At 44.1% G+C, this 25,092-nt stretch overlaps 1 protein-coding gene and 1 pseudogene across 2 annotated transcripts; both read right to left on the bottom strand.

Annotated features, from left to right (window-relative positions):
* Nucleotides 1-882: 882 nt before the first annotated feature.
* On the bottom strand, nucleotides 883-6,398 carry LOC135555245 (chondroadherin-like protein; annotated as a pseudogene).
* A 3,587-nt stretch (nucleotides 6,399-9,985) lies between these two features.
* LOC135555564 (ran GTPase-activating protein 1-like) lies at nucleotides 9,986-15,440 on the bottom strand. 2 transcript variants are annotated; one of them, XM_064988092.1, is made up of 15 exons: nucleotides 15,340-15,440; nucleotides 14,539-14,658; nucleotides 14,006-14,133; nucleotides 13,697-13,756; nucleotides 13,426-13,605; nucleotides 13,052-13,186; nucleotides 12,635-12,793; nucleotides 12,397-12,510; nucleotides 12,180-12,279; nucleotides 11,972-12,056; nucleotides 11,559-11,856; nucleotides 11,314-11,419; nucleotides 11,111-11,199; nucleotides 10,900-11,021; nucleotides 9,986-10,670 (listed from the first exon to the last, which is right to left on the bottom strand). In XM_064988092.1, exons 2-15 carry the CDS (start codon nucleotides 14,648-14,650, stop codon nucleotides 10,589-10,591), a joined length of 1,770 nt encoding a protein of 589 aa, XP_064844164.1. In that variant the 5' UTR covers nucleotides 14,651-14,658; nucleotides 15,340-15,440; the 3' UTR covers nucleotides 9,986-10,588. The 2 variants fall into 2 exon arrangements, with proteins under 2 accessions (XP_064844164.1, XP_064844163.1); XM_064988091.1 differs by having other exon boundaries at nucleotides 10,862-11,021; nucleotides 15,340-15,423.
* Between the last annotated feature and the right edge of the window lie 9,652 nt (nucleotides 15,441-25,092).

Genomic DNA, 25,092 nt, shown 5'->3' with positions numbered 1-25,092 from the left:
GCAACAAACTGCAACAGCCATAGACTGTAAAAATGGACAGAGGCAACTGCACACAAGATACCAAGAACTAATGAGATTGCACCTGGAATGTGATGATACCTTTACCACAAGACAGTACCACTGACTGGCACATACATGTATTGCATGGAGCCACATTACATAAAATAATTTGATGGCGTACTTACCCAGAATTGTTATGTAGAGGATCAGATAAAGCATGCAATGGACCAATCCTTGCACACCTCTGTCAGGAACATGAAAATCAAACAAAACTGTTAGACACTGACTTAGTGTTGTAGGAGATTTAATGAGCAAGAAGCCAATGTGCATTGATGTACATGCATCTAAGCGCTATGTAACAGCTGAAAATGCAGCAACCTTATATATATATATTCAGCCTTTTTCTTCATTTGCACAAAGGATATATATGAAACATAACATTGTGTGTGTAATAGAAAAGTTGGTTGAACTAGAGCAGAAAAATCTAATAGCATCATGTGACACTTGGTGGAAATGTATGGTACTGCAAATAGGGCTTTGGGTCTCTTGCATCCAAGTTGCATCCAAGTTCTAAAATAGACTGAAAATCAATCAGAAAATGAACTTACAGACTCATAAATACAATTTTAAAAACACATTTCTGCATGCTCAAATGACATTCAGTGAGGTGAGATGAAATAGCACTTGTCCGTTTGGGACATATAGAGCTCTGTCCAAGCAGTAGACTTACAGCCATTTACATCACTGATTTCCTACTTTTTATTAAAGTCTTCTTGTGTTTTGGGGATTGGTTGGCATGGGTTTAGCCTTTCCTGGCTTGGCCTTTGTCATTGTCACCTTGAGGAGAGTGAGTTTGGGTTCAATTGATTTTGTATCCTTGAATCATTTGAGGGTCTTGCTAGGAGAAGCACTCTCCACTGGACAGCTCTTAAAGACATGGACATCCCTCACACTTTGGCCCCGGAACTCAGGAGGGTGACCACAGGTGGCTGTCATCTTCAGGCTCACATTCTCCATCCACCTGAGCAGAGAGAGGGAACGCAAAGTAGTTAGAGCCTTAGGGTTAGCAGAGTTAAATAATTTGTGTGTACCTCTCCCTGACCCAGTCTGTAATACCTACATGTTTCAAGCAGACAACTATAGTCCCTATGCCCAAGAACGCCAAGGTAACCTGTCTGAATTACTATCGCCCCGTAGAACTCTTGCTTTGAAAAGCTGGTCATAGTTCACATCAACACCATCATCCCAGACACACTGGACCAACTCTAATTTGCATACTGCCCCAACAGATCCACAGATGACACAATCTATTGCATACCACACTTCTATCTCCCACTTGGACAAGAGGAACACCTACAGTGGGGCAAAAAAGTATTTAGTCAGCCACCAATTATGCAAGTTCTCCCACTTAAAAAGAAGAGAGAGGCCTGTATTTTTCCTCATAGGTACACTTCAACAATGACAGACAAAATTAGAGAAAAAATCCAGAAAATCACATTGTAGGATTTTTAATGAATTTATTTGCAAATTATGGTGGAAAATAAGTATTTGGTCAATAACAAAAGTTTATCTCAATACTTTGTTATATACCCTTTGTTGGCAATGACAGAGATCAAACGTTTTCTGTAAGTCTTCGCAAGGTTTTCACACACTGTTGCTGGTATTTTGGCCCATTCCTCCATGCAGATCTCCTCTAGAGCAATGATGTTTTGGGGCTGTTGCTGGGCAACACAGACTTTCAACTCCCTCCAAAGATTTTCTATGGGGTTGAGATCCTCCCCTCAGGAGGATGAAAAGATTTGGCATGGGCCCTCAGATCCTCAAAAAGTTCTAAAGCTGCACCATTGAGAGCATTTTGACTGGCTGCATCATCGTTTACTAATGCAACTGCTTGGAATCCGACTACAAGGGACCCCATTTTTATTTATTTATCAGACATTTTAAAATGTAGATGTTCCAAAGGCATGTATTCAGCCGCTTATATGCAGCTTGTATGCATGGAGGCCTGGAGATGCTAAACGTGTTTATGTTAATTAACGGTAAATTACAGTGAGAGCGACAGTCTTTTGCTTGACAATACCCGGCTGACAACCCCCAAGCCATAAGACTGCTAATCAAGACTGCTAAACAAGACTGCTAAATAGCTAATCAAATCGCTACCAGGACTACCTGCATTTTCCCTTTTTTTGCACCAGCTCTCTTGCACTGACTCTATGGACACACATTGAACTCTACCTACACACTCACACATAGCGCACACATGCGTACTGACGCCACACACTCTCACTCTCACATTTGGACCCCAGGAAGATTAACTAACACTACAGCGATAGCTAATGGGGGTCCTAATAAAAATTACAAAATGACCAGACATGCTGCTGCTGCTACCCCTACCCCTACCTATATGTACATTGCTACCTCAATTACCTTGTACCCCTGCACATCGACTCGGTAGTGGTTCTCCCTGTATATAGCCATGTTACTTTTACTTGTTATTGTTATTTGTTAGTCACTGTGTATTTTTCATTGTGTCACTACTTCTATTTAAAAATATATATATATATTTTTAACTTAATTCTGCAATGTTGGAGAAGGACCCGTAAGTAAGGATTTCACTGTTAATCTACACCTGTTGTTTACAAAGCATGTGACAAATAAAATGTTGATTTAATTTATGTGCATGCATGTGCATGACTCCCTTGCACAGCAGCATCCACAAACTGGTCATTCACGTAGCAGTGGACTACTGACCTGCGGAGTGGCAGCAGGGTGCAATCACATAGCAGGGAGATGTGGGCCAGGTTGATGACCTTCAGCCCAGTGAGTGAGCTCAGGTCAGGCAACTCCTCCAGCTGGTTCCCCCCCAGAGACAGAGTGGTCAGCCCAGAGCTCAGCCCCACCAGGGAGTCTCTGGACATCTATGAACGGAATAGAAGCAACCACTCAGAAAGTGGATTCTTCATAGAAATTAATGGGCAGTTTTTCATTGATAACTCAAATCAAATCAAATTTATTTATGTAGCCCTTCATACATCAGCTGATATCTCAAAGTGCTGTACAGAAACCCAGCCTAAAACCCCAAACAGCAAGCAATGCAGGTGTAGAAGCACGGTGGCTAGGAAAAACTCCCTAGAAAGGCCAAAACCTAGGAAGAAACCTAGAGAGGAACCAGTTCAAATGTTCATAAATGACCAGCATGGTCCAATAATAATAAGGCAGAGCAGTTGAAACTGGAGCAGCAGCACAGCCAGGTGGACTGGGGACAGCAAGGAGTCATCATGTTAGGTAGTCCTGAGGCATGGTCCTAGGGCTCAGGTCCTCCGAGAGAGAGAAAGAAAGAGAGAATTAGAGAGAGCACACTTAAATTCACACAGGACACCAAATAGGACAGGAGAAGTACTCCAGATATAACAAACTGACCCTAGCCCCCCGACACATAAACTACTGCAGCATAAATACTGGAGGCTGAGACAGGATGACCTGGGCTTGAAATGCTATTGACCCCAATTCTGCAGATAGAGATAATTTATCAATGCAAACCTGGCAAAATACATCACTTTATCTCTCTTACCTTCTCCAGACCCATGTCATCCATATACAGCTGCCTTAGGCTCTTGGACACAGGAAGGAACGCCTTTGGTTCGACCCAGCGAATGGAATTTCTGGAGAGGTAGAGCTCGGTCAAACTGGAGGCCTTGGACAGCCCGTCGGTAAGCACCTCAGCAAGCTGATTGGACCCAGATGAAGAGTATCTAGGTGGGCGAACTTGAGAGCGCCGGGGGCTATAGTGGCTATGGTGCTATTGGTCAGGTAGAGACCTCTCAGCTTGGGGACTGAGGAAAGCTGGCCTGCCCGCTCCAGCTTACCGACAGTGTTCCCAGGTGGAGAATAAGCAGGCAGGGCAGGGGGCCAGGGCAGCTCCAGGGAACATGGCCAGCTGGTTCCCTTCCAGGTGGAGGTAGGTGATCTCAGGGGCCCCGGTGAAAGTCTTTGAGCCCAGGGAGGTGAGTTCATTGTCAGACAGGTAGAGGTAGACCAGGCCCTTCATGCCCTGGAAGGCACTGCCTTCGATCTCACGGACCTTGCAGTGCTCCAGATGCAGAGAGACCACCTGGTCTGTACCAGGGAAACTGTTGCTAGGGACGTAATGGAAGTGGTTGCTGCAAAGGTCCAGGAGCTGGGTATTAGAGGGGAAGCCGTAGGGGACTTTGGTGTGACCACGGTTCTCACATGTGGCGTGCTGAGCCTTCACCTAAGCAGGGGACAGAGAGAGGGAGATGGGTTCAGAGGGACATTTTCAAACAAGAATCGGAGAGCAGTTTCTATATGGATGACTGAATTATCAGTCCAATTCTTCTCTGAGTATGATGGCAAGTGTGCTGTCATGGCAGCAAGTTTGAACATAATTTTTTTGCACAACATTGCATCATCCCTCAGCACCCCATACACCATCTCAGTATTAACAACAACAGCAACTCACATCGCAGTCACAGTTATCCGGACACTTGCTCTTCTTCTTGGCTGTGGGCAGTGCACGCTCCCTGGTCTCCTCCTGGTCTTTTAACTCCTCCTTTATCATGTCCTCCCTGCTTCGGCAGCGCAGCTCCATAGGCCCCACTGCCTCCAGGGGCTTGTCAGAGAGGTGAGGGGGACCTGCGCAGACCCCAATCAACTTCACGTTCCCTTTCTTGGCCCACTCCTTCAGGGGCCTCAGGTAGAAGTTACAGTGGATGGGGTTTCCTGTTAGGTTGAGGCGGGCTAGCTCCATGGGGCCAGAGAGGGGCTCCAGGTAGCGCAGCTGGTTGTGGCTGAGGTCTAGGTGGGAGAGGAGGGTGGCCTGGGACATGGCTGTGTCTGCGAGGTCCTGGAGGGACATGTGGTCCAGGTAGAGGTGGGTGGGCTTCGGCATGGAGACAGTATCCTCACCCAGGTAGGTCATGGGGTTGTAGCTCAGGTCCAGGCGGGTGACTTGAGCCAGTCTTAAATAAAGGAAAGAAAATGGACAGAGCATAAACAGGTCAAGTGTCATCAAGTTTAAATACTATTGGACCAGGGCAGCATTGCACAATAGTGTCAGACATCTGCACAGTTTCCCACCGGGTCATAGTCTGTGTGGGGAAGAAATGCAGCTCATTGTGGTTGAGGCTGAGGCGTGTGAGGGTGAAGAGGCCAGCGAAGACCTCCATGGCCAGGTTGTTGAGGGGTTTGCGACTGAGACGCAGCCACTTGATGTTGTGCAGGCCCTGGAAGGCCATGTTGGGGATGTAGACCAGCTGGTTATGTGTGAGGGACAGCATGTTGAGGAAGCCCAGCTGAGTGAAGGTCCCTGGCTGAATCTCTTCAACACAGTTATGGTCCAACGTCAGCAGCTTTAGGGATGACAGGCCGTCAAAAGACTCCTGTTGGATGGGGAGAGAGGGAGAAGGCATGATGCATGTGACATTAAACGGCTAAGAAAAGTTGGTGGATGGGAGTATGGCCTTTGTGCAAGAATTGACAGCTATGTGTATGTAACAATTTAACTTAGGCCATCCCCTCGCCGGGCTCGAACCAGGGACCCTCTGCACACAGACAACTGACACCCTCGAAGCATCGTTACCCATCGCGCCACAAAAGCCACGGCCCTTGCAGAGCAAGGGGAACAATTACTTCAAGGTCACAGAGCGAGTGACGTCACCGATTGAAACGCTATTAGCGCGCACCACCGCTAACTAGCTAGCCATTTTACATCGATTACATGTACAACATAACTTGCACCTGAAAGGTACCATGTAGGTATCAATGTTAGTAGAGTATTCTACGTCAATCTGATCTGGTGCTTCACTCAACAAAACTGACATTTATTTGTTTACCCCATGTCCCCAGTGACTGTGCCAGCCGCTACCTCACCTGGTAAAGGATCTCAATGTTGTTGTTGGCCAGGTTGAGGGAGACCAGGCGGCCCAGGGTGTGGAAGCCCTTTCACGCACCGCCCTGATGTTACACCGCTGAAGGGTGAGGTGCAGGATTTGCAGGATCGCATGGGTCGGAAGCACCTGGATGCCATTTTTACTCAGGTCCAGTTTCACTGTAATTTGAGGGAAAGGAATTAGGAATGAGAAATAGAATAAGTAGGGGAGGTTTAAATATGGAAAAGGAAAAAAGAAAATGCGTGGGTGGATGAATAGCAAAATTACAGCACTGGTGCATGCCATAAATTAAGGTTTAAACCATATCAAATAACTTGCAAAACATCCATCATTGATAATTTTGATTCATTGGCATCTCACCTCATCTATGATGGGGGGAACCTGAGTCAGATTCTTGCCGATACAGGCCATGGTGAGTTTGGAGTTCTCGCAGATGCAGAACCTTGGGCACTTTCCCGCTTGAGCTGGTAAAAGTATGACCAAGAGCATCAAAACCGCAACTAGATAATCCGCAAAGGAACACATCTGTGGGGGTTTTGGGAAAAAGACATCAAACACAAACGGGATTTGACTGTAGGCCTAATGTAATGACAGTTATGCAATTTTTTACAGTCTCACAAATTTGAATACATATTGTAAATACAGTGAAAATAGTAGAATAGACTACTTCTTATAGCGACAATGGAACAAAAACATTCAAAGACATGGAGAATCCCGTCTCCAACTTGGAAACCTTTACGCACCGAAAGGCTTTCCCTCGGGACTCATAAAAACAATTTTCCAATGCCAGGAGTATTGTAAGTATTTATTTAACGCATATTTAAAGACTTAAAAGTTTAGTTATTGAATCTAAAAATACGTATCTGGTTGTTATTCAGCAGCATTCCATAACATTTGCTATTTGATAAATATTGTAACTTTTTAGAATATTCCTATTGTACATTTAAGATGATAAACGTACCTTTATGGTTGAATTTGTCAAATTTGACATCCAATGCTTTTAGTATGTAGCCTTCCCAAATAGCTTTATTAAGTTTCCTACTCAAGGAAGTGTAGGTCTGTATATAATTGTTCCACTGTGTAGGAGCTGCGCGCAACGGAGAATATGAGCGCCAAGGGGTTCACGTACATACTAGACTTCTACATTGCTAGAATGACTGAGCACTTGCAACAGTGAGGGGTCTTACAAACACTGCTTTGATAAATTATTTCGTCGTGTCTCTCGGCCCCTGCGAAACCTAACCTCACATGAACACTTTGGCAATACATTTTTTGATTGATCAGAGGTCAAAGGTAGCCAACTGTCATAGATGTCAATTCAATGTATATTCCAAGTTGATTAAACAACATTGATTCAACCAGTGTGCGTGACCTACATAAAAGAAAATTAGAACAAACCTGCCAGGGTTATTTCTAAATACGTAAATTACTCTGTAATTTGACAGCTTTTTTGTGTAGCTTTTAAAACCAGAGTTCAATTAACAGTAGTCTGCTTCCACAACCAGGTCTCTGAGCATTTCTTATTATTCTGTATGTAAATCCGAGACACTCCATTTGGTATGATATGTTACACTTTGTGTGGTATGTATTAATTTGTGGATGTCATCAACAATTTCGTATGATATGTTATACAAATTACAATTTGTATTAAATGTTATGAATTTGCAAAACGTACAAGATGTAACAAATTTGCTAAATGTATGATATGTTATGAATTCTAGCTAGGTGGCTAACATTAGCTAGCTGGCTGACATTAGCTAGGCTAGGGTTTAAGTTCAGGAGTTAGGTTAAAGAGTTAAGATCAAGGGGAAGGGTTAGCTAAAATGGCTTCCAGTTGAAGCTCGCATCCGCTACAAGACCATGGTGCTTGCCTACGGAGCTGTGAGGGGAACGGCACCGCAGTACCTCCAGGCTCTGATCAGGCCCTACACCCAAACAAGGGCACTGCGTTCATCCACCTCTGGCCTGCTCGCCTCCCTACCACTGAGGAAGTACAGTTCCCGCTCAGCCCAGTCAAAACTGTTCCCTGCTCTGGCCCCCCAATGGTGGAACAAACTCCCTCACGACGCCAGGACAGCGGAGTCAATCACCACCTTCCGGAGACACCTGAAACCCCACCTCTTCAAGGAATACCTAGGATAGGATAAAGTAATCCTTCTCCCCCCCTTAAATGATTTAGATGCACTATTGTAAAGTGGCTGTTCCACTGAATGTCAGAAGGTGAATTCACCAATTTGTAAGTCGCTCTGGATAAGAGCGTCTGCTAAATGACTTAAATGTAATGTAAAAATGTTAGTTTAAAGGGTAAGCTTTCATTCTAAGTAGTTGTTAAGTAGTTACAAAGTAGCTAAAGAGTGGTTGAAGTTGCTAATTAGCTAAAATTGTCCGCGATGAGATTCAAAACCTTTGGGTTGCTAGATGTTCGAGATATACGCCCACCCATCCACACACACCCAGACTAACCACCCGACTTTCGTTTTTGTAACCATGCCAAACGTTAACATATAATACTACGTTTAGTGTCCTGGATTTACATTTACTATGTTACGTCTAGTCTATGAGACCAGGCTGGCTTCCAATCTCACTTCCAGTAAACTACCCACTACCCTAAGGTCACTGGAGTGCAAACTCACTGAATAAAATATATTTTTTAAACACAGCAAGCTAATGGAAAACAAATCAATAAAATTAAAGTGAAGGGCTGTTTTTCTATGCTTGAGAAGAGGCAGCAAACTGTGCCCAAGAATGGGTCTGGTGAAAGCATTGCTCTAACCTTCACTAGCTTAAAAGTGTTGAGCAGCTTGCCATTAAATTGGTTAATGCAATTAACAAAGATCAAAGACTGATGTGGTGTACTTATTTAATATTAAAAATACTGTATGAATCCGTTATGGATATGTAGTTTATCTATGACCTTTTCAGCCCATTCAACTGAGTTAATGTCCAACAAACAGTTTATTCATTCAAAAGCACATCCCAGGCCTAATCTCTTTCCCAGATGAAGTGGCAGGTCCCCATACAAGTGTATCAAGTACAGTGGTCTGCTGCTTCCTTGAATAGTTGGCTTGCTTTATGCATTTTAGCCCCAACACATTCTCCCTTATCTGAGAATATTTCCAGTAAAAATTAAGGTTGAACAGAAGGTGTTGTGTGCACCTTGCTCAGTATTAGCCACAGGAGCATTATACACTGAACAAAAGTATAAACACAACATATAAAGTGTTGGTCCCATGTGTCATGAGCTGTAATACAATATCCCAGAAATGTTCCATACTCACAAAAATGTTGTGCACAAATGTGTTTACATCCCTGTTAGTGGTTATTTTATCCTTTGTCAAGATAATCAATCCACCTGACAAGTGTGGTAGATCAAGAAGCTGATTAAACAGCATAATCATTACACAATGACAATAACATATCACTCTAAAATGTTCAGTTTTGTCACATAACACAATGCCACAGATGGCTCAAGTTTTGAGGGAGCATGCAATTGGCATGCTGACTGTAGGAATGTCCACCAGATCGGTTGCCAGACAATTTAATGTTAATTTCTCTAACATAAGCCACCTCCAACGTAATTTTAGAGAATTTGGCAGTATGTCCAACCGGCCTCCCAACTGCAGACAACCACGCCAGCCAAGGACCTCCACATCCGGCTTCTTCACCTGCGGGATCGTCAGAAATGGTGGGGGGTGCTGAGGAGTATTTCTGTCTGTAATAAAGCCCTATTGTGCAGAAAACTAATTCTGATTGGCAGGGCCTTGCTCCCAAGTGGGTGTGCCTATGCCCTCCCATGGCTGCACCCCTGCCCAGTCATGTGAAATCCATAGATTAAGGCCTAATGAATTTTTCAATTTACTGATTTCCTTAGAACAACTGTGACTAAGAAAAATCTTTCAAATTGTTGCATTTATATTTTTATTCAGTGTAGGTTTCAAAATTTGGGATGAGAAAGAACCTACACCCGGAACAATAGTTTCTTCCCACTGTAAAAAGTAAATATGGTTGAACTAGATCCTTATTCAGGGGAGTACTTGCTAAATCGTAATGTTCCCAGGCCATTCAGTATACGGAGACACCGAAATAGTCTGTTTAATAGCTGCAACAAAGAAATCAACACATTTATTCAGTTATTCCCTTTTGACTCAAAATCAAAATTACATTTCCACAGCAGCCCATATCACACATTTATATTTCATATCCATTTAACCTTTTTTTAATATAAAACCATTACTTATTGGGTAAATATGGAGAGAGGACCTGTGTTTAAGATCACATTTCAGTCCTTTCACTGCAGGTGAGGCAGGATACACCATTCATCTCTCAAATGTTTATGTCTGTAATATTTCAAATCAGTCCATCCATAAAATAATGTACACCATTCATCTCCCAAATGTTTATGTTTGTAATATTTCAAATCGGTCCATCCATAAAATAATGTACACCATTCATCTCCCAAATGTTTATGTTTGTAATATTTCAAATCGGTCCATCCATAAAATAATGTACGTCCATAAGATGATGGGCAAGGCTCCAGCTGTGAGTCTTCTGAGTTGGCGAAATAGAATGCAGTGCAACAGTTAAGTCCTTGTTGTGTGCGCTAAGGGCCCCCTTATGTCTGGGGGTGGGAATTGTTCTGTTCATAAGTCCGTGAGAGAGTCTGTGCGGTCCGGTGTGACTCAGTTTTCAGGCCTGAAATGCTCCAGCGTGGACTTGAGGATGTTCCTGGCGCTGCTGCACGACTCCAGGGCCTGGATGTGTCTGAAAGTCACAAATATACAGTCACACCGTTGCAATAATGGACAGTTGTACCTTTCATCTTTACTGTTGTTAGACACAGCAGCCTGACAGCATAGGAACATGGGTACAATGTGCAATTTGGAGCATGTTGGCAATATCCTTGGTGAACTTTGTGCCAATGTGGTGTGTTAATCTGCAGTCGGAGAGGGTACCTGAGAGCTACGCTGCCGCCCATCACTCATGCCCTTACCGGGACATGAAGGCTTCCAGCACAGCGATGTGGTCCTGGGGGAAGTAGTCCTGACGCACAACGTACTCCAGGGCCTGCAAATGACCAGGCACCACATGTACCGGCTTCACCTTGTCCTCACTCTGAATGAGAGAGAGGGAGACATGAGGACTACAATAATACAAGGCAGAAGAAAACCAGGCGTTTTTCTACAAATTCATAGAACGTGTACCTTGAGGAGTCCCAGCATTACTAACAGCGATGATACAAAGTTGTAACCTTGGAAGGAGGGGCTTGTGAAGGCTTTCCTGAGAATTGCGTCTGCATAACAAAGAGGACATATACTTAACATTCGGTCATACAGATGGTCATGGACTCAGTCATCTGGCCCCATGTCTTCAGTAAGTACTCAGAACTAAGATAAGTGGCCCTTACCAATACTGTCTAGGACAGCACTCTTAACCTGTTCATCTTCCTCATTGTACACAGAGGAGATTTTCAGGAAAGCCTCCGCTGTCTTACCAGCATCAGCCACATCTACCTGGAAAGAGAAGAACAAGGACAAAAGGTTAAACGTGTCACCATCAACCTGTTTCGGCCTACTGACACACACTGTATGTCACCTCAGGTTTCCACTAAGTAATTTGCTGTGTAAAGAATTCATGACAGGGTGTGTTAACCTGCTGTTCAAAGAGCAGGGCCCTCTTGGTGCCCAGTTTGAGCAGCTTGTCGGGGGAGGGGAAGCAGAGGAAGGAGGCGGCATCTGGGGATCGGGGCACTGACGGAGGAGAGGAAACCTGATTCACACTGCTGTCCTCTTCCTCCTCCTCATCTTCATCACCCTCCTCCTCGTCTTCATCACCCTCCTCCTCCTCGTCTTCATCACCCTCCTCCTCCTCGTCTTCATCACCCTCCTCCTCCTCCTCGTCTTCATCTTCATCACCCTCCTCCTCCTCCTCCGGCTCCCCTTCATCGTCGCTGCAGGTAGAGACAAAGATTTTCTCATGACGGCTTGTGATAAAAGATAGGATGGTTGAGGTTTAGTGTGGGTACGTCAAAAAGTATAAACTCATTTAATATTTCAATCCAATACCTGAGTGACCCCAGCAGGTCTCCCATGTTCAGGCCATCCATTACCTCTCTGAGATCATCACAGCCCTCCTCCCCCAGGCAGTTACCTGACAGTACAAACACACACAACACAACAAAGTCACACATGAACTCTACAGATCCTACAAAAACATTACTAGCCAATGCAACATTTTCATGTGTTGTAAGTCAAGTGTGTATCCATCATGTACCATTTAAGTCCAGTTTCTCCAGTGTGGCTTTGCCCTCAACTGATTGTGCCACCAGCAGTGCAGCTTCTCCTGTGATCTCCCCAAATGACAGATTCAGCTCCTGACAAAGACATTAAAAAAAATATGGGTATGAGTCAGGTGTATGAACACACATGAATTAACAATCAAGTGCAGTAGATGATCCTGCAGCAAGGGTGGGACCAGTGCTACCCTGTACCTTGAGGATGGGAAGCCCCTCAGTGACTGCCTCTGCGATAGCTATAGCCCCCTCGGAACGCACCAGACAGTCTCCAAAGTTTATCACCTGGATACTGCGCAAATGTTTCAGAGCCTGAAGGTGGAACAAAACACTCATTGTCAGTCAATAGTATGGCAAGTGCATTTGAACATACATCAACTTCATGAGGGTTTCATTGTCATGCAGCCTTCGTACACAAGGCAAACCACTACTCTACCTGTGCCATGGCGATAGCTCCTTTCTTGGTGAAGGTGTTGTCGTTGAGGTTGAGGACCCGGAGCTGGGGGTTGTGTTGCATGGCAGTGGCCAGAGCAGTTACCCCAGGGTGGTTGATCCCATTCTGGGGCACGTGCACCTCCTCCAGACTACCCATCAGCTGAGGTCATACAGTAGCATCAGACAGAGATAGCTATATAGACATGACATGGTATATGGCTTGTCACGGTCAGTACAGTTTAATCATAAACTCAGTAGCATTACGTTGGGAGTGTTCGAGGAGCTTTTATCCATGCTGCTGCCAGTACTAATGCTAAAGAGCTCCATGTGAACCACTGTGGTGATAAACTGCATATACTCTACAAGTCCAGACTGTCAGAAATTCTGATATGTTCAGCTCAGGAGCCAGTGTCTGTACCTGGAAGGCCTGGGCAAGGGCAGTGGCCCCATCGTTCTCCAGACGGTTTCTGCCTGCGATGAACACCTTCAGCCCAAGGGGGGTGCCCTGTGCACTGGACTGCTTATAGCACTCCGTCAACGCTGCAGCTAAGATCTGAGGAGACCACACATACAGAGCACAGTGAAAAAACTATGTTGGAAAGGTTATGATTGTCATGATAGATATTAAATCATGATATCATTATTCAACCTTAACACAAGCTATATATTTCATGAGAAATTAAATTAGCTTTAGATCTTCTCTGAAATTATACTGAGGGGGGCAACTTTATGTTGTGGAGCCTGCTCAATAACGCAATGCAGCTCCTATCAAACTGGAGACATTCCGCCCACCTTGCCTCCACCAATGCCCATGCCGCAGTTGTTGAGCCTCAGTTCCTGCAGTGTGTGACAGGCAGTGCTCTTGAGCAACTTCTCGATGCCCTTCACCCCGTCTGGTCCAAAGGCGTTGTCACTGAGGTCCAGCACGCTCAGTCTGGCGCCTGCTGTCATTAGCGCCGCACCCAGGGAGTTCTGAATAGGGGTGATGAAGGCTGAGTTTACAATCCCAGACCACATTTCATCTATCAAAAGGGAGTAAGTATTTTTTTAAATTAAGTCTCACCAGGGCTGGAGGGATCTCAGAACGCAGTCGCCCAGTAAACATGTCACTCCAGTAACAGTACTGAGGGAGAGAGGGTTATATAAAGGGTCAGCTAAGTATTGTCTCGAGAGAGAGATAGAGATATATATATATATGACAGATATGAAAGCAAGATGGAACAGAGCCAAAAGCGGGTATCTCATCAAAATCAACATATGAGAACATCAATCTTTCTCCGTGTGGCAGTCAGTGGAATGAATACCTGTCCTCTGTACCATGAACAATGCAATCAAAACACACTTCATCTCATAATCACTCTGTGACTGGTACCTTAAATTCACTCTTTGTCTCCAGGGCTTTAGCGATGGCCTGTGCTGCCTCCACCCCATAAGTGTTCCCCTCCAGCCTGAGTGCTTGCAACCCCTTGAACTCCTGGATCTCTTTCACCATCTCTTCCACTGGAAAGAAAGAGAGAGGGAAAGATTGAAGACACAGACCATGATTGTTTGAAGAACAATACATTGGGCTCCCGAGTGGCACAGTGGTCTAAGGCACTGCATCTCAGTGCAAGAGGAGTCACTACTGTCCCTGGTTAGAATCCAGGCTGTATCACATCCGAACGTGATTGGGAGTCCCATAGGGCGGCGCACAATCGGCCCAGCGTCATCCGGGTTTGGCCGTCATTGTAAACAAGATTTTTCCTAAACCGGCTTGCCTAGTTAAATAAACGTTACATTTTCTTTTTTTAAATCTAACAACAAAAAACATTTGGCATTGATTGGACACCACATTGTACTTGAACAACCTATTGGATGACAATTGAAGGAGCATAAGCATAATGAGTCAATGGTTGGAATACTTACCAGATAGTGCATTGTCGAATTTGCGTCCTTGGCCTTTATAACTCAACTCTCCCTCAGTCACCTGAGTTTTTGCCAGAGAGTCGGCCAACTGTGCAACAGCATCCGTCGCCATCAGGACACCTGGGGAACATACTAACTTATGAACAAGAATATGCACTACTTACTTAAGCAACACATAATATATTATCAATTACCACCTAGTAGAGTACCTGCCAAAGACTTAGCGTTACCAAACACACATGCAGTTTGAAGTGACGTTATAAACATTCAGTTAGCTAGCTAGTTAACTTTAGCTAATATACACAGGGGGTGGAAAGTTGCTCTGTCTGTAAACGTTGCTATCTTGCTATCATTGTGCTACCCTCTGGAAGAAGTGGAAACCCTTGCTAACTAATGTTAGCCAAGTAGCATTATATGTTTATAGTGTCGTAACTATCTGCCAACGAGTTGTAAACACTTGGCACACACCATCTCATGCTAGGATAGTTGAGGCTAACTAGCTAGGTAGAAAAAGCTGAACATGGTTGATCATTTCCAATGGTGTGATAAAGCTGGAAATGTTCTACAAGAATACAGCCATCAAAGCAAGTTACTTAACGTTGTTCTGACTTGATAAAGTCATAACATACTAGCTATATTTAGTTAGCTAGCTTAGCAAGAGCAGGGCATGCCCTGGTACGGCATCGACCAATTTGATAAATATGGCACCTCCCCTCATGTGTGACCTTACTAACGTTTCCCTGAATACATTTGCAAGCGAAAATGTCTCTGAAGTAGTATGAAACGTGTATCAATGCTTACAAAATCGAAATTTCTGCGTATAACTAGTTATTTCCAGAACAGCGCTATCTGTCACACAAGCTGTCTCCCGCTCGGTTCTGACGTTTAAACACTTCGAGGACCATGGCTGACGCGGGACACACGGGACTTGTAGTTCCAGGCAGTTTCGTTGCCTCATCTTCTTCTATTACATCATGGTGGTCCGCAAACAAACGTTAAAGTGTATGCCGCCACCTACTGTGCTGGAATGTACGATTAATCATGATCTGCTCAATTCTGCACTACCATTAAAAAGTAATACGAATACAATACAATAAAAAATAAATCCCTACTAACTTCTACCCCCCCAAAAAAAAAAAAACTCCCCAACCCCCTGCCCGTTAAACTTCTACCACCCCCCCCAAAAAAACTCCCCTACCCCGTTAAACCATATCATGCTGAAACACTCCACCCCTAGGATTGTTCAGTATGCCAACAATCATTTCAACAGTAACATCTGTTACACCCAATATCTCTTTTGCCGTCTCCACAATGACCTTCATCCTTGTATATCTGCTTTCCACAACCTGAGTAGCATTGCTAACCTTACCAATAAAAGCTATGAAGTCTACTTTATTCATTATCAAAATGTCCTTTGACACCGCACATTCATGCCAGGACCAGCAGAACCCCCCCCCCCCTGACATTAGGTCCAGCCATGGAAGCTCCATCATTCCACACTGTAGCTCCACCAATCTGTCTTACAAATTCTGCAAACGAAACATCATGACTACTTCTATATATCTGAGCCTCTCTAGCCTCTCTCTGCACCTGACATCCACCCAATTTTGCGCTATGTTCCCCCCACAATTATAACACTTAACTTTCACATTGCTCCCACATTCACTGTAATCATGTTCCCCTCCACACTTGGCACATGTTTTCCTTCCTTTACATTGTACAGCTACATGTCCCATTCTTTGGCATTTAAAACACTGCAATGGGTATGGGACAAATAACTCTGACATTTAAACTAAGGAATCCTATCTGTACTCTTCCAGACAAACCTTATCATCAAACCTCAGCAGCACTGAAAAGCTTTCACTTCTGATCAACCTTTTGTCCTCAATCACTCCTTTCACATTTTCTTTAATATAATATATGGGCATAGGTATTGGGACCCCAGTGATGACTCCTCATAACCTAGCATAAGCACCTGGGACATGGCTTTGAATTTTATTCTCCTTAAGCGTTTCTACAGTATTTTCAGAATCTTCTCTTGCTGAGCCTGGCTACCACAAAATATGAACAATCTACCATTTCCAATGAACCAAGGTAATTTGACTTCTTTCTCTAATTTGACTTCTTTTAGTCAGATAGGGTCGAAATGAGGCCCTGTGGTCTCCTCAAACACCATCACCACTTCCCACTCCAACACAAAGTTACTCTTGCTTCCTACCTTTATGCTTTCTTTACCAGATGCTCCACTGCTTTCTGTATCATGAGCCCTCTTCTTCCTATATCTTTCCACTACCGACCATTCTGGCCCTCTGCCTCCCGCTCCATACCATCAGAACGATCATCCATATTGTTCGCATTCCAGCACAGCTGTTGCTTCACCAACCTTCTCTCCATTTCGTCCGCACTACTCGCTGCCATCGCTCTCAACAATCAAAATAGCCTCTTTGGCTAATCTCATCTGAAGTTTATTTTATGTCAAAAAGCAAACACACTTTAAAAAATCCTGTGATACTGAACAGTGTAGCTATATTTACAGCTTTATTTGATCAGTTCTCTGAGTTATCAGTGCTTGGGAGGAGTCCAGCAGCCCAAAGGCTGACAGATGACGATATTCAAGTCATAAACCACGTTTCCATCCACAGTTTTTAATGTGAGTAAAGTCATACATATAAAATAAAATCCCGAAAGCTACGATGATAATAGGAAGATTCGGTACAATTTTATAAATGCCAACAAATAATTTGTTCATTCGACATGGTGGGATCCTTTTGTGTCGGTAAAATTAAGAATGCGAGAAATGGTGGTGGAAACCAGTGGAGGCTGGTAGGAGGAGCTATAGGAGGACAGGCTGATTGTAATGGGTGGAATGAAAAAATGGAACAGAGTCAAACGTGTGGTTTCCATATGTTTGATGTGTTTGATACCGTTCAATGAAATCCATTCCAGCCATTACAATGAGCCTGTCCTCCTATAGCTCATACCACCAGCCTCCTCTGGTGGAAACTCATTTATGGGCAAATATTGATATATACCTCTTATGTCCCACCTACCATGTGGGGTGACTGGCAATAGTGTTGGCCAATCACCAGTCAGCACCACATTCATGTTCTGTGTAACTTTCATTTTCGGGCAGTTGACTTGACGTATGGCTACAGCATAACACCCAGATTGTTCTGTGCTAAAGTTAGTCAGTCTTTAAATGCATTTGTTGTTTGTGTATAATAAACATCAGGGAAAGAAGGTTTGTTAGGGTCTTTCCACCTATGTCCTCCACATTACCTGTATAGTAAATGATTAGCTAGTTAGATTCACAGTGCTAGCCAGGTTAGCTAGTGTACTGAGGTGATTGAGCATTAGCTAACATTAGCTCACAATCAGTAAAGATCTCAAACCACAACACCGGTGTCAGAAGTTCTTTTTGTTGAAATGTGTGTTCTTTTTGTGAGCCATCCAATCTTTTCTGGAATTTCTGACATTTTGGGTTGTTCTCACTGATCGTGACATTGCTAGCGAGCTTGTTAGCTAGCTAGATTCAGTTGCTGATTTCAGGTCTCCTCTCCCTCTCCATGTGCTGCAAGACAAATATTTTTATAATCGTTATATCTGTGTGCAAGCCCTGAACTTGTTGCTATGGCAACCCAAAGGCAGCTGTGAAAACAAGACCCTGCGCTGCAGAGGGACAGCCAGGCCTATTTTTGTTCAAGTTATTATTTTTTCCTCTTCTGGATTTTTAGTTTTTCATTTTATTTTCAAAAGTTTGGACCAGTAAGAGAGGAGAGAGGTGCAGCAGCTACCCAGTCCTAACGGCAACGCCGGAGGAGAGGGAGTGAAGAGAAGTGCCAGTGCTGCCCCCGGCAATGTTGTACCCAGGGATGGTGAGTCCTCCAGTGACAGTGACCACCCCAGCGACAGTGACACCAGCAATGGGGATCCCAGCAGCAGTGACTCAGTGATGGTGACCTCAGCGACATTGACCAGACCAATGATGGCGACCCCAGCGGCGGAGATCCCAGCAGCGGTGACCCCAGCGATAGTGACCTCAGCGGCGGTGACCAGACCAACTATGGTGACCCTAGTGGCGGTGATCCCAGCAGCAGTAACTCCAGCATCTGGCAGCCCACTCTGAGGTCACTTCCCTCGACACCGGGCAATGCCCGCATCATGCCTCAAATTTCCCAGCGGCATCGACGGCCATAGGCATTGCAGCCCCTGTGTGGCTGTAATGCCCCCTAAAAAAAATCCATTCCTTTTGGTCATTGTGCCGGAGTCACCACAAATTTGATGACTTGAGACTCGACTTGGAATAAAATAAAATAACTTGAGACCTGACTTTGACGTGGAGCCTCAAGACTCGGGACTTGACTTTGATTTAAGACTGGTAACTTGAAATTATCTGTAATGTTTTGTCACTCATTTTCAGTGGAAATTTTAGCATGTAAATCTTGGTGTGGGAAACTCAACATTTCTTTTTAGAGGCAGGCCAGCAAAGCCACTACACAGCACAGCAGAGCACAACACAACACTAAACAATACATTAATTACACTATAACAGTGACAAACAGTGCCCACAAACTTAGGGCCTGCAAAAGTTGTCCGAACAGCAGAGTCCCAACACCGATACGTTTTAGCTAGAATTTCTCTTTATATGACAAATATTGAAAAGGATTTGCCAGTAGATTGTCGACTTATTTCATGAGGATGAAATTCTACACAGGGACACTCAAAGTCACTCTTAAATGAATCATCGTTTATTAACAGAAGCTGGAGAGATCACAGTCAAACTTAGATGCATAAAGTACCAGTCTGAAGTGAGCTCCACCAAGGCAGTCCCGTTAGTTCTCTGCTTACACAGACAAGTTATATTTGCATGATTCAGCTTATTCCTTATTCATAATTCATTAATCATTAAGGTTTGGTTCATGCATGTGACCGACCAATACTGGTTCATGCATGTGACAGACCAATATCTCACAAGGCTTCTTCTCTCCAAGCTGAGACCTTGAAACTGAGATATCCTTTCGTTCTCAAAACAAGGTTCTGGGCTTACTGCCAAATTGCAAATGCTGATAGTGAGGATTCGTTCAATCAGTCACTTGCATGAAGACAGAAATTGGTTATTAGTGGAGCAAAAACATAAAATGTTCCATCACACATGACCAGTCCAATCAATGCTACAGTAGATATAACGTAATTTTATCTGTGGCCAATGACCTTGAGCCTTCTTGGATGGGCACTTCTGTAACTCTATGGTAGCACCCAAGGGGCTTGAATTTTTTGAGCTCTCCCCGTAGATTTTGCAGTGACATAGTGTCCCCATGAGTGACAGAACACTGAGCCAATCACGGCGCAACTAGAGAACATTACCAACCCCTACAATCCTGTATTTTCTGCTGGCTGCCCCAACCCCACAGAAAGCACTGAGCTATGCTGAAATACCTGCATTTTGGAGCTGCCTTACTCAAGAAATCAAAAGAGATAATGTTTGTATGCAGCTTAACTAAATAATGTTTTTTTTAATAAATGTTTGCAAACTGATATGTGACACGTATTAATGGCAAAATAACATGCAAAACAGGAACACCCCCCCCCAAAAAATTATTTTATTACATTTTTTTTCCAAACCTTTCCCTTGAGACATAAAAAAAGAGGGGAAGGAAGTTGTGTTTGGGACAGAGTGGAGTTATTGACTCGACTGGTGGTGGTCGGGCGTGCAGGTGGCTCGTGCTGGCTGGGCGGACTGGCTGAAATTTGATAGAGGATGTCTTAATAAAGTCAATCAAAAGTTTAATCTTTGTACTTTATTTGTAAAAGTTGTTCATTAGTTAGGCTATTGGTTAAAGCTGCAACACAATATTGATTATTGAATTAGCATTGATCTAGTTCAGTCTTAACTTAAACCAACTCTCAATAACTTAAACATATTTAAAAATGATCTCTTACCTAGCTTGATGACTTTGAGCATTTTTGCTTACCTATTGTTTTTCTAAATCAGGCGTCACCAACCCGTCGATCGTGGTCGACAAGTCAATCTTGGAAGCATTCCAAATCGATAGGAAGAGTTTTCAAAATCAGATAAAAAAGGGGGTATATCTGGCCAATCATATACAGTTTCTAGGACCAAGATGCAGCGTTGTAAGTGTTCATCATTATTTTAATAAACTGAACACTAAATACAACAAGGAACAAAAGAAACAACCGAAACAGCTCCGTCAGGTGCAAAACACACTAAACAGAAAATAACTACCCACAAAACCCATGTGGGCAAGAGCTACCTAAGTATGGTTCTCAGAGACAACGACAGACAGCTGTCCCTGATTGAGAACCATACCCGGCCAAAAACAAAGAAATACAAAAACATAGAAAAAAGAACATAGAACGCCCACCCTAGTCACACCCTGGCCTAACCAAAATAGAGAATAAAAGGCCTCTCTATGGCCAGGGCGTGACACCCTGACTCCCGCCTTAATGAGCTCAGGCACTTGTTGTTACACCAGACTTTTCACCAGGCTGTAGAGCTTGCAAAAAGGGGTAATGTGGAGCGGCACCACAACAACATCCACCCTAAGTTCAAAGAAACCTACCGGCAAAAGAGCCATCTTTGTTCAAAGAAAGTTGATGAGCTCAAGTCTGTACTGAAAACACAGCAGTCGCTTTTTACCAAACCGACAGCTAATAGTAAGGCTGCAACAGAGGCATCCTTCCATGTCAGCCATCCCTTGGCTAAACATAAGAAATCGTTCACCGATTGAGAGCTATACAAGGAGGCAATGGCCGTTGTCACCCAGACATTATTCAAAGGATTCAAAAACAAAGAGGACATTAAAAATGCTATCAGAAGTGTGCCACTTGGCCCAGCCACTGTAACAAGAAGGGTAGAGTCGTTATCGGAGGACGTGAATCAACAATTGCTCAAGGATTTTTCACTTTGTGTGTGCTTTTCGCTGCAATTTGATGAATCCCAGGATATGACAGACACTGCACAGCTGATGATGTTTGTTCTCATGGCTTTTAAGGATTCAACTACTATGGAGTCTTTTCTCACCCTTTTACAATGAAAAGGGAGAACAAGATGTGAGGACATTTACAACGAGTTTAAATGTTATGTGCATGATAACAGCATTCCCATTCATAAGCTGGTAGCGATCACTACAGACAGGGCACCGGCAATGCGTGGGGTGCATTTGGGCTTCGTTGCACTGTGCCGTCGTCCCGATTTTTGAACTATCACTGTGTAATCCATCAGCAAGGACGAGCTAGTAAAGTAGTGGACTTGTCTCATGTCATGACACTTGTCGTTATGATTGTTAATTCGATTTGCGCAAAAGGACTTCAGCACCGCTTGTTTAAATCAGATGAGCTTGATGCCGCATACAGTGACTTGATTCTCCACGCTTGCGTAAGGTGGTTGAGTCCTGGGAAAGTACTGCAGCGATTTGTTGACTTGATCAAATCATTTCTGGAGTCACAAAATGAGGAGCATGAGGAACTGTCTGATGATGCATGGCCGCTAGACTGTTTCCTCACGGACATAACAGCCAAACTGAACCAGCTCAACTACGAGCTTCAGGGAAAGACAAAGACGTGGCACACATGATCAGCGCTGTCAATGCCTTTAAGGCCAAGGTGGGTATGTGGGTCTCTCAGCTGAGGAATAGAAGGCTGGTTCACTTCCCAAAACTGGAGAAAATGTCACAAAAAAACATCAGAAACAAAGATGCTTTTTTCCCGCAAGAATTCTGTGCCCACCTGGAGAAACTGGCATCTGATTTCAACAGGTGTTTTCAGAAGTTAAATGACAATTGAATTTATCTCAACCCCCCCATTGAGATCGAGGAGGTGTCCACCAAATTCCAGCTAGTATTTGCTTTACCAATTGGAGTTGACATGGAGATAATTGAATTGCATAATGAAAGCAAGATCAAGAGACAGTAACTTTTGGGATCTTGTAACAGTGAAAAGTCTCCCCTCCTTTCATCCTGCTCACTTAAGGTGAAGGCCTACTTTGGATCAACATATCTCTGTGAGATGGCCTTTTCACAGATGAAAGGAATCAAGTCAAAGAACAGGTCTTGTCTAACTAATAGACATCTCACAGACAGTGTTAGACTTGCTGTGTCAAACTATGAGCCAGACTACAGAGCACTTGCTGATGGTGTGCAATCACAGCCATCACATTGAATGTGTATGTGGGGAGGGGATCTCATCCACAGCCATCAGAGTGAGTGAGCATTGCCAGTTTGAAGTCTGTTGTAGGCCATATTGTTTACAAAAGGATATGATCTTTGTTGTATGTTGTTAAAAAATGTAAAGTGAAACAGTACTGTACATGATTGGCTTAGGCCTGTAATTGACTGATTATTGAGGTAATAAATGGTAATAGGGCTGTGATTTGTGTGAAAATATTTTTGAAGAATTGAATGATGTGACTGTTGTCATACTATTTTGAATATTAGTTGCACTTACTTGACTATTGTCATTTTGATGTGTCTTGAAATTGTTGAGGTTATATACAGTATGAATGGTGAATGAGTAATAGGCCTGTGGAAATATTGAAAAATTGAATATGACTGTTATAAAATGTTGAATGATAGTTGCACTTACTTCTGATTATACTATTTGTATAATTGAATGAATTCTTTGCTTGTGACTGACAGGTAAAAAAAAATAAAGAATGTCAAAGTGGAACCACAATGTGGCCTTGTTTTTTGTAATTTTTTGCAAGTGGTAGATCTTGGTTTACATTTAGACTTGGGATTGTCACGCCCTGATCTGTTTCACATGTCTTTGTCTCCAACCACCTCCAGGTGTCACCTGTTTTCCCCATTAGTCCCTGGGTATTTATTTCGGTGTTCCCTGTTTGTCTGTTGCCAGTTCGTCTTGTCAAGTCAACCAGTGTGGTTTTCCATGCTCCGTCTTTTACTTATCAGCTCTTTTGCTAGTTCTCCCGGTTTTGACCCTTGCCTGCTTTGACTCTGAACCCGCCTGCCTGACCATACTGTCTGCCCTGACCTAGAAACTGCCTGCCAATCTGTTACTCCTGGACTCTGACCTTGTTTATGATCTTTTGCCTGTCCACGACCATTCTCTTGCCTGCCCCTAAATATCAGAGACTCTAACCATCTGCCTCCCGTTTCTGCATCTGGGTCTCGCCCTGTGCCCTTATAGTATGAACTGGCCATGACAGACCCAGCAGACTTGGACCAGCTCCGTCACGCTTTCACCCTGCAGGGAGGCATGAGGAGCTACTGCTGGACCTTTTTGAAGGGCTTCGTTCCCTGACGGAATGCCACTACCAAGGGTTCAAGGCTAATATGGAGAAAATCAGGGAGTTAGCTCATAGGCAGCCTGCCACCTCTGAGACCCCCCAACCACACAGTAACCTTTTTACTATTAGTGGTGGGTTTGTACAGCCTACCCCAGCTCCCTGAGAACCCTGCTTACCTCCTCCGGAGTGATATTCTGGGGATCCTGGAACCTGCCAGGGTTTTCTTTCTCAGTGCTCCCTCATTTTTGAGCTGCAGCCATCTTCGTTCCCTTTGGATTGGTAGCGTATATTTTTACGCTAATGTCGGGAAGGGCACTCTCCTGGGTTAAGGCAGTATGGGAGCAACAATCCGCTATTTGTCATAATCTGGAAGACTTCATGGCAGAGGTGAGGAAGGTTTTCAATTCTCCGGTATCCGGGAGAGAGGTGGCCCAAAAACTTGAATTACATCAAGACTCCCGTAGTGTGGCAGACTACGCTGTAGACTTTTGCACCTTGGCCGCCGAGAGTGCCTGGAATCCGGAGTCCTTATTTGATACCTTCCTTCACAGATGATCAGAGGTGCTAAAAGATGAGCTAGCTGCTCTGGAGTTACCGGTGGACCTCAATTCCCTCATTGCCCTCACCATCAGGATTGATGGACATCTACGGGAATGCAGGAGTGAGAGTACCATGACCTCCTGGAGGTTTTCAGCAAGGCTCGTGCTACCTCCCTTCCTCCACATCGTCCTTACGATTGTGCAATTAACCTCCTCCCGGGCACCACACCGCCTCGAGGCCGGCTATATTCCCTGTCTGGTCTTGAGACCAAGGCCACGGAGGAGTACATTGAGGACTCACTTGCTGTTGGGAGCATTGGTCCTTCTGCCTCTCCTGCTGGCGCAGGATTATTCTTTGTGTGGAAGAAGGACAAAACCCTGCATCCATGCGTTGATTACCGGGGCCTCAATGACATAATGATCAAAAATCGGTGCTCTCTACCACTTCTCTCCTTGGCTTTCAAACCTCTCCACGGGGATACCACCTTTTCCAAACTGGACCTTTGGAATGCCTACCACCTTGTGCGGATACGCGAAGGAAATGAGTGGAAGATGGCTTTCAACAGATGGCCCGCTGTTTTCCTGGTCAACGATGTGCTCCGGGACATGTTTAATCATTTTGTTTTTGTCTACCTCAACGACATTCTGGTTTTCTATTGTTCTGCCCAGGAACACATTCTCCGTGTTTGACAGGTCCTTCAGCGCCTCCTGGAAATTCAGTTGTTTGTAAAAGCTGAGAAGTGCGAGTTT

Source organism: Oncorhynchus masou, chromosome 15 (assembly GCF_036934945.1).
Source record: "Oncorhynchus masou masou isolate Uvic2021 chromosome 15, UVic_Omas_1.1, whole genome shotgun sequence".
Taxonomy (NCBI): Eukaryota; Metazoa; Chordata; class Actinopteri; order Salmoniformes; family Salmonidae; genus Oncorhynchus; species Oncorhynchus masou.
The sequence above is the reverse complement of the archived record's forward strand: the minus strand, read 5'-3'. Positions and strand labels throughout refer to the sequence as shown.

Excerpts from the sequence above, each read along its gene's own strand:
- LOC135555564 (XM_064988092.1), bottom strand. The coding sequence starts at position 14,650 with ATGGCGACGGATGCTGTTGCACAGTTGGCCGACTCTCTGGCAAAAACT. Across the intron at positions 13,757-14,005 it reads AGACAAAGAGTGAATTTAAG|TACTGTTACTGGAGTGACAT; the intron begins GTACCAGTCACA and ends TCTCTCCCTCAG. Across the intron at positions 11,200-11,313 it reads TGCTGTCCTAGACAGTATTG|ACGCAATTCTCAGGAAAGCC; the intron begins GTAAGGGCCACT and ends TTTGTTATGCAG.